The following is a 10,519-nucleotide window of genomic DNA, read 5'->3' as shown; positions in this document are numbered from 1 at the left end:
GGATCTCTGGAAAAATCCTCTTTTCTTTTTGTTAGTTAGTTTGTTTGTTTGTTTGTTTGTTTGTTTTAAAGAAGAAAAATATTCCAGTTTCCTTCATTGAGTGACCTGATATTTTAAAGTACGTATTTGAATTTTGACCACCAGATCATAAATATATATCAAGATTTGTTATGGACATTCATATAGGAAGTTGTATCACTATTTCGCTTTACGTATATAAACTAACTCGTGGTGACATCACACACAACTTCTAGTAATTGACATTTGTTTACAGAGTAATTAAAACTGAATTAATCAACAAACAAATCTTTTTTTCATAATTATTTAATTTAATACATGCTTTCATAATGAAACTAACAAGAACATATCATTTGATTGTATTTATTAATAATAATTTGAGTAGCAGGTGTTCTAATCAGAAAATTAGTTTGCGTTAAAATTGAAAAGTGTTTCGTCTTCCAATTGGTGAAATATGACGACCCCATTGATAAAACCAATTGCATTGAGAACGAAATCACCAATAGCAAGTTATATAAAGGGGAAATATTCTGACAGAAAAAGTTGTTTATTTCAAAATATTGTTCCATTTTTTACCTGGATACAAATATCATTAAACTTTTTCTTCTCTTTTTTTTTAAATAAAACAATGTAGATCTACATTTGTTCTGTATTAGTTATTCAAAACAATTTTCATATATTTACAAATACTTATTAAATGTAAAGAAAATGTTAATTTTTAATTAAATGTTGACGAAAGTTTACTATCAGTTTGATTTTGTTACTTTAGGAATACACACACGTTAACTTACATATTAATGAAATTGCACTTGATCTATGTTCTAAAATTTAATAATTAATTTCTAATACTTTTGATTTTCTGCAACATAAATTTTGAAACAATACACATGCCCCGCAGAAAAAAAAAATTATAAAGAAAGCTGAATGGATAACTCCACCACACAATCTTGGTCACTTAAACATCCAACCAAGCACATAACATTTTCACAGACAACACTTAATGTATCATGTTAAGTTGCTTTCTCCCCTTATCGCACTCTCTCCAGTGTATATTAAATTCTGCTAAATCCATGTATAATCTCCATTCGGAAGCAAACGTAGTGTCAAGTGGGATTGGCAAGCAGCATGGCCGCCATGTTGCCCGGAAACAGACGTTTTGATTTCTGGCAGTACTTCCGGTCCATATCCGAGCATGCGCAAATACTATAGGTTTGATTATTATTAATATTATTATGGCACATTAGAACTTGTACCATATCTTGGTAAACTTTGGTCTCACAAATATTCACAGAGAAACATATATCATGAATGAATTTTCACACGTTTTAGTACTTTTTGTTGTTTAAATTGTTGTCAATACTTTCATAGTGTTTGATATTCATGAAGAAGTCCAACATCTTGGTTCGAACCATTTGTGACAGATAACACCCCACTTCCGGGCGGAGGACCGCTGTTCCCGATGCTAGGATGTAAATGCGCGTTTGGCATAGCTTTTTGAAGATCGGCATACACGGAACTATGAGGATGGGTATGTGTGTGAGAGTTTGTCGTCTCCTGTGGTTCCAGTTTCGTCTGTATGTGTTGTGGTACCGATAATGCATCATCACTTAGATCATCCTTTGTCGTATCACTTTGAGGCGAACCAACATCCTGTCCGAGCTGGTGGCCACCCTGAGAATGATCGCTGAAATAGATGGAACCGTCTCTGTAAATAAAATAGGCAGGAATTGGAGTATACATAAGCAACTGAAATGCGTTAAAATCATAGCAGCGACTGATTAATGATTAAAAATAACAAAATGCTTTATTGTTAAATAAAATAAAAGGAAAAGAAAAATGCTGGATTATAAACAAAACAATATAATAATATATGAATGTGTTAGTCGTAGCAATGCAGAATTGCGCATGCTTTGATTTGGATAAGAAATAAAAAAGAATTAGTAAATAATATATTTTGTAATAATGTTATAAAATTATGATGCGGATGTTTTAACTTATTATTCTAAGATCAATATTCTATGAATTAAAATAAAGATAAAAAAGCGCTTGCAATTAAGAAAACAACGTAAATAAATTTAATGATGCATTATCATTAAATTATAATGAATGTAAATATAAATATTTGTTGTAAACTAAATTAATGAAGATATCTCGAGACAGTTCATAAAGTAATGAAACAGATGTAAAGATCAAACATCTCATGGGAATTGGTTGATACAATAATATCACGTGACATATAAAAGAAGGGGAACTCTTGCATAATATTGTGTACACACACACACCTATATACAAAGTATATTTACTCATTTTCAGTCGGACTAGTATGAGCTCCCCCCCCCCCCCCCCCCCCCCCCCCCCCCATCTAAGGATACGGGACCCTATGGGGCCAAACGAAGAAGGGTAGGGGTATCCCCTTACTTTAAGTCAAATTACCACCTTGCTTCTTTAGTTATGTCATTAGTTCTGAAGAATACAAACGCTTTTGTGCGCGAGAGAAAATAACCAGGTATCGGGTTCTCGACAGTGTAATTTGATACGAGTGGCAGTCTCGACCCAATGTACCAGAAATAGAAAGTTGGAGCGGTTCTCGTCGGCTAGGGATGGGGAGGTAGTGTGGGGATATATATATATTGTAGCGTATATAGGGCATCCATGTTGAAACTAGATTTCCATCTTGGAACATGAGAAACACTGGGCTTCGTCTCGTTCTGTCAAACAAAACAGCGAGAGTTTGTAACGGTCTCCGAGACAGTAAAAGTAAGATGGGTGAGAGTTAGAGGTGGGGATGTGTATGGGACTGTGTCTGCGAGAGACTGATCAAGTTTATAAAGTTGGGGAAGAGGGGTGTGCTAATCACGTGTGTGTATGTGTGCTTGGGAGAAAGAGAGAGAGAGAGAGGGGGGGGGGGGGGGGGGGGGATTGGGACGTTGTCCATACTTTCAGACAGTTTTGCGAGAGAAGGAGCAAGCGTAGTGTTAGAGATACTCAAGGCGGGGGAGGGGTGGGGGGGGGGGTGTACGTGTTAGTCAGGGGACGGAAGATTTGGGGGTGGGGATAATATATAGGGGTTGTTCTTACCGATCCTTGACTTCGGCAGCCCTGTCTCTCTGTCGTCTGTTCTTGAACCAGTTACTGACTTGTGTGGTGGTCAGTCCCGTCCCCTCTGCCAACTCACGCTTTTCCCGGGGGGACGGGTAGGGATTGTGGGAATACCAGTCACGAAGTACATTCCTGGATTTTTCTTTAAAGCAATAACTGGTCTCCTCACCGTCCCAAATAGTCCTTGGGAGAGGGAACTTCCTCCTCACACGGTATTTCCCTACAGCTCCTAAAGGTCTACCTCGAAGTTTCTCGGCCTCTATATAATGTGCTTTCAACCACAGCGCCTGGAGTTTGGGATGATTGTGGGGTGAAAAGTTATTGATTTCGAGAATTTTATAAAGTTCTTTAAAGTTTCCTCTATGAAAAGCCACTACGGCCTTAGCTTTTAATACACTTTCATTTTTGTGTAGATGTTCACAAGCTGGCAATGACCACAGAAACCTGGCCAGTCTGTCAATATTTCCTCCCTGTTGTAGAACTTCACAAACACAGGCTACCTGTTCCTGAGTAAATCCGAAGGACGGAAGCATCGCCGGAGACGGTGATCCGACTCCGGATGACGGAGCTGGTTCGTGTAACATCGGAAGGTCCGCGTAGGGTCCGACAGCTGCCCCGTTTCCAGGTCTAAAATGCACTGTTAAAAGAAGAAAACAACAATTTCAGCGTGTTGTGATATTGAATCTGTCTGTCTGTTCTCAATCTAGACCCATACTATACTGTATGACTGTGGGTAATGGTTGAATGGGCCTCGTTCATTGGTTGGTTGGACGACCTACACGGTATATCGTTATTCACACGAAGCCTGAGAAAATTGATCTCCAAGGCAACAGTGTCAATCATGAAACCTAACACCAGAGGGGGCGGGCATCAGACTCGAAACGACTTGGAACGATTCAACCTGGGCTTTTTGATTTAATGTCTTGTATTTATACTACGACTGATCAATTTACTGAGAAATGTACACAGATAAAAATGGCAGACGAACGCGCCGGAAAGTAAATCAGGTGTACAAGTTACAAGGACAAAGGGTAAATTATCGCTGTTTTTATTCCATTGTATTTCGTCTCTCTCTCCCATCAGCATATATATTCTAGCGAAAACAACAATGGGCTATTTCGTTGTGAAATTAGGCACATGGTCGGTTTCATGTAAGTCCCTATATTAACTACAGTACGGACTACTCCTGGGGCTAAAATCTCGACCGTACGCTTTTGTACACTTTAAAATTACAATTTACACTCGCATGCGAACTCGACAACGAGGAGAAAATATATTTTTTAAATACCCAGGTTAGCTTTTTTTTTCAACAGCAAGATATTCTATAAACTATAACCCTACCGGGTTGTTGATAACAAGCAAATAGCGAGAGGACGGAAGCGTCTTATTGTACTTGGGAAGTGGCATGTTTACTAAGATAATATTTGGAATTGACTAAAGGTATTGAGGGCTTGTTAGACGACACAGGGAATCGAAATCTACAACAGATGCTCGAGACAGACAATAGCTACTCCCGACAGGCGACTGAATTGAAAAGTACATTAAATTCACGTTCAATTTCTGATTTTTTTTTTATTACTATTTCTCTGTAATGTAAATGTCTATTATTGTTTTAAAACAATTTTAAAACTTCAAATAATTTCCTACCTGTATGTCATTTTCTACAAGCGAATCATATTAATTTTTATTATTTTGCATGTGTGAATATGCTGATATTAATAGCATTAACTTACCAGCACTAAATAGAATCGCATCTCAAAATTAATATTTTATCTAGTTTTGCAATGGATTTGTAGATAGGAAATGTATATTAAAATAATATTGTCATAATATAATCTGTTGATAAATTATGCGACAATTATTGGTCACAGGCGTCAACATCTATAATACATAAATAGATTTGTCAAATCTTACTCTAGATGCTTTACAAATTTGACAAATTATTTTGAAATAAAGAAATGTTTCAGTCTGATAGACATATGATATCAACCAAACCTGAGTACTGAAGATAGGATAAAAGTGAAATAAATAGATTTAATTATAGCTTTTCAGCACTACAAAATAAACTTTCACTTAGGAAATTAAAAAAATATACAAAATGTCACATATACAAAAAATTAATATTTTTGGTGAAGCCTTTTGGGAAATTTAAGGTAAATATCTTTTTTAAATATTTTAATACAGATGTTATAATAATGTATTTCGCGGGCACCATATTGACATGTGACATATATCAAGTATTTTGTTGACAAATAACACGGGCGGAGGTTGACACGAAATCCAACTAATTTGACAATACACAGAAACCAAAAAATAGCCGACCGAGGGTAGTGGAACTAAAAAGGAACTATCGCCTTCGGAGACAAGATTTATGTCAACAGAAAACTAAAATTAGCCGCATTAATATCCCACCTCTGTAAATTACACAGTCAATATTGCCCCTCGGAACCTTGTAAACATACAGGGTATTCAAGCACATTTAGGCTAACCTTCGACACAGCAAAGTAAACAGAGAAATTCATAAATACCTGTAATCTCTTCGCGAGGGATCCGTTCATGCAATGTTGATTTAGGATAAAATTCTACTTTACAATGTACAGGGGTATTATATTTCGGAAATATATTTATAAAATCCAAACATTTAAACACGGCGAGCATTATTTTCTTAAAAAGAAAAATAGAGGATTTGTTAAATTGTAATCAAAATTAGTATTTATCACTTAGCAAATAAACCCAGTGGCTATTTTAGACTTTTAAGATATGTTGACATTGATTAACAACAGCTAATTATCGGGTTTACACAGGACATTATCCATGCCGTCCTCGACTAGTTACCTTTCTCGTCCATAAAATCCCATTCGAGAGGGAAATCTTCGTCATCAGAAATTGACATGGTAAATTCCAGAATTCCAATTTTTGTAGATCGTCAAAATGGAATTGTTTTCTCGCAGTAAACACACACAAATATTTATATATATATATATTATATATATAGCCTGTAGCTGAGCAAACGACTGTATGCTATATAGCACGAAGATTGCTAGAATCTGTACCAGTCCTCAGCGCGTACATGTATGTGTGTGTATGTACACATTTGCTTGCTCCAGATGAAATGGACATTGATGGAATTTTCAGGGATATCAAGATGCCAACATCCCAAACTCTACCATGTGTTGTGAGCGGTGGGGGACATCCCGGAAACCATCTGTAGCCCACTGACAAACTGGACAGAGTTTGAATGCCCCTCCCAGCGGGGGATGCCACCTAATTTGCTTGCCAACCTCCGGGGGTCGAAGGAACCCCAAGTGACCGGTCTATACTGATGACCAATCCCCTCCGGCTAAGTTGGGTGGTCAGTCAGTCTCGAGACTACTGACCAACTGTTTATTATCTTACGTAATGGACTGATCCCATACATGTATATATATACACAAGGGACAAATGTCAATTTCTAGAACCACTTCCATAACATCCGTATCACAAACTTGGTTGAGCAACTGTCATGTTGTGTTTTGCGATGCGAATAATAACTCTCTAATAACGCATGGCTTGTTTTAGTAAATCGATTTTAAGCTTTTGTTTATGTAAAGAACAATAAATGATACATGCATAATCTAAATCGTTGTATTTGAAGTACTCTTTTGCTTTTCTATGTAGTCTTTGTTTATGAGTACTGTTCAATAAGTCATATTCACAGGCAAATAATCGGCTGCTGAAGCTGGACGTCAACACAATACACCTACATATCAAATTACATTTTCATTAATCTTCAAACGAATGTATTTCATATTTTTTCAATATTTAATTACAATCTGTAAATATAATTCCTGTTGTTTTTTTAGTATTTCTAAATAGCTACCCTAACCCTACCCATCTCCCCAGCCGACATACTGTACGTACATGTATACACAAACCGGTACTGTATGTCGAATTAGGATCAGATGTTGCAGGCATGTGCTTCAGCTAATAAAATGAAACCCGACTCCTCGTAAGCTGATACGAGACTCAGCTGGCTTGAGTAGAAGTCCACAAGTATTCTCAATAATGATTAAATACACACGATGTAACTGGGGGAAAAAACACCACCTATTCAATCCGGTCCTTCCACAAAACATTTGAATATTTCTTATTTACTGTGAGTTGATCCATTTTGTTTACACTGTCTTAAGCGATAGTGTCATTTGGTGGTTTGTAAACGATCCCGAGGTGAAAACAATGCTTCAGATATTGAAATCCGCGTTTTATCTACCTGGTGATTGTTACACACGTGTGGTGATATACAGCTTCGTGTACAATTTAACAGAGTAAGAGAAATGTCACGTGGTAGAGAAATCTACAAACCAATTTAAATTTGAAGGGGGGATCTTGCTTTGATCTATGACGATTAGCCTTAAAGCAACGCGTCCTGCACTGCACCCAATTATCTTTTCTGAGCTCCGACAAGGCGCCTTTAACATATTGTCACAAATTTTTGTCAGGGTATTTGAGGATGAAGTTATTCATTTTTCTATCTCATATTCCTACCCTATAAAGCAAGCCTCTTTAGCAAATTGTTCATTGCAGAAGGCATTTGCTATTGTATTTTATAGGTATACATGTACATAATGTATATCTATATATACACCATGGAATTAAGTATTAAATTCAATTGTTGCTTCAGTAGATCTAAAATCGTATTTCGTGACCTACTTTTCGATATGTGGTTTTAGAGATGTATATATATATAAAACCAACGTTATTGTACGTAAAAAGAAATAAAGACAATTTTCATTATAGTGATATCAATAAATATATAAATAAACGAATTAACATAAGCTTTAGGCTTGTTTTCGAATCCTTACATTTATGTAATGTGAACAACTTTGCTGTTTACAAAATAAAATACTGTTTAAACCAAATATATAAATACAATCAGATTGAACGCGCAGAAGTGACCGGTTTCCAAATCCCTGAATTGTATACAAGTAAATAAACCGATCATTCACTGCATCCGGAAGTAGGTGATCCATAGAATTACAGGAAGCTCCAATCACCGGATCAGTTGAATAGATCCAAATAAGTTTGTCCAAGAATCCACAGATTTGTATCACTAGCACGGTTTCCGGATACTCGTTTCCATGAACAGACATTGGATAAAAATGCACCGATATTCGCAGATTTAAATGACCTAGTTCCTGTACGATATTTCATAATCTGAAATAGCCTTCAGAATCACGTGTTATTTGCAGAAATTCATTTAAAATTACACATACATACATAAATACATACCGGTACGTAGCTGTCGATTTCGTTTGTATATATATATAACTTTCATAAACACATGTATTGAATTTAATAGGTCAGTACACGCCGTGACGTCATCAAGTTTAAGCACTCTGTGACACGTGGTGTTATTTGTGGCATGCACTATACGTCATATTGTTGCACGTGTGAACGCAACTACAGTACAAACATGTTAAAACTCTACACGTGATGTAACTGGTTGTGTAGTTATAGTTTGTAGCATTATATATGACGTGTATGAATTTCTCCCCGACTCACGACAATGTCACAATCAGGAATACAATGACGAGACAATGTCTTAAAAGTATAACAATAGACGACATCTGCAATCGCTCGGAAAGTGCAAGTCTACCACCTATATAGGTATAACATAGGTATATCATAAGGTCATAATGTGTTAGAATACTACAGTGTCGCGTACGAGTCTACTAAAGATTTGATTATCGCTAATAGCAGTTTTATAACTTATAGAGAGTTTCTGATATAAATATAAATCTTGCTTTTATTGTCTGGTTATTCTGAACTGAAAATGTTAAATAAAATAAATCTCTGAATACTTGAAAGTTTTAAATAGCATTGGAAAAGTGATGTTTGGACCTTTATCGTAAAATAACTGAAAACTGATTTTGACGCGGAGGAAATCTCCCTCTCTCACCCCAACCCCCACCCCATCCCTCCCGAAGAAAAAAAGAAATTAATGACATCTTTTCTTTAAGCTGTTTTTTTTTTTATTTTCCAAGCATAATATCATGTATAATTTGTATTTCACAAATTATCAAACTACCGCACGAAGAAGAATTTTCTTGACAATTAAATATTTTACAAAAATAAACAATCCGTACAACGTGAAGTAACAAACCGCTTCATATGATATTCATTGAGAACGTTGAAACGTGTCCTGTATTTAATATTGTATGGTTATGTGTTTATAAGTCTGAATCAGTTATGGCGGTCTCTTGTTTAATTTGAAGAGATTTTATCAAAGTGTCTTCTCTTTCTCTCACAGCAGGATTAATGCTACACTAACGATAATAGTTTCACCGTTTTTTCCTCGAGTTAAGCTATTTACGAGAGAAAATGTCGAAGGAAAAACAACGGCGCTTTACATCATATCTTGAACCCTGAAACACAGGAGAAAGGGAGCCGGCGAATTTGTTTCTGCAAATCACCATGCAATATAGCCAAACTCTCATTCATTCTCAGTTGGGAATGATATTAAGAATGGTTTCCCAAAATGAAAGACGAAATCTGGTATGATGGCTTTTGTTTTTATCGGTGCTGTTCATTACCTATGTCAAATACGAGTAATGTCAAAGCTTATGTCCCAGACTAATTCGCTTTTCTGTCTTTAAATATGATTTCTCAATTAGCCAAATCAGCATGTCTATGACAAAAAGTTCATGTTAAATAGTCATTATATATTTTTATAGACATATACTGGAATTCACCGCAACGATGAAAGCTACTGCAGTAATCACAGAGGTAAGAGAACGAGAATTAAGCTCGGGGTCATTAGAAGTGCTACGATAAAAGCAACATCCATTTCGCCATATTGTGCGAATTAACTTAGACTTAACTTTTCTAGCGATGCCACGCCTTCAATTTATACATTATCCTATTCCTAGATGTCACGATGAATATGTCTGAATTTACTATCAAAAGGCCAAAGAAATAAATCATTTTTCACCCGCAATATTTCAAGATCATGTCTAAACCGTATTAACATTTCAAGAGATTCTTTGAAATATGATTCGATAATCTATCATTATATCTTTGACATTAAAACCTCATTATTGAGAGATCACCCGGCTCCACAAGTCATTCGTTATAGCGCAATTGATAAAGACAGACTGTTAGGCTTGTATCCTATACTTGCCTACAAAGTTGATGAATAAAAAACTCGTGGAATGGGCATCTCGCTGTGATCACCTCTGTTTTTAAGCCTTTGCGGTAGGTCGCCTCCAGTTTTTGTCGTTATGGGGCTCGGACCACCCCGAATGCCCTTACTCGTTGACGCAGATATTCCTCGCAACTCAAATTTTCACATCGGGTTATTAGTGTTCCGAGTCCTCGCACCGCCCGTTATACGGCCCGAGGCTCCATCTCCTATGATTATCAG

At 36.3% G+C, this 10,519-nt stretch overlaps 1 protein-coding gene across 3 annotated transcripts in view; it reads right to left on the bottom strand.

The window, feature by feature from the left end:
• Positions 1-308: 308 nt before the first annotated feature.
• LOC117322973 (homeobox protein SIX1-like) overlaps positions 309-10,519 on the bottom strand; it is a 48,301-nt gene continuing 38,090 nt past the window's right edge. Inside the window, exons 1-3 of one of the 3 annotated variants that reach the window (XM_033877944.1) lie at positions 5,953-6,448; positions 3,097-3,754; positions 309-1,702 (exon numbers count right to left, since the gene is read on the bottom strand). In XM_033877944.1, coding sequence (XP_033733835.1) covers positions 1,381-1,702; positions 3,097-3,754; positions 5,953-6,010 — 1,038 coding nt within the window. In that variant the 5' untranslated portion in view covers positions 6,011-6,448 and the 3' untranslated portion in view covers positions 309-1,380. Of the gene's footprint in view, positions 1,724-3,096; positions 3,755-5,952; positions 6,449-10,519 lie in introns of those variants that run through there. The other 2 variants (XM_033877943.1, XM_033877945.1) reach the window with 2 other exon arrangements.

This window comes from Pecten maximus, chromosome 3 (genome assembly GCF_902652985.1).
Source record: "Pecten maximus chromosome 3, xPecMax1.1, whole genome shotgun sequence".
NCBI lineage: Eukaryota > Metazoa > Mollusca > Bivalvia > Pectinida > Pectinidae > Pecten > Pecten maximus.
The sequence above is the reverse complement of the archived record's forward strand: the minus strand, read 5'-3'. Positions and strand labels throughout refer to the sequence as shown.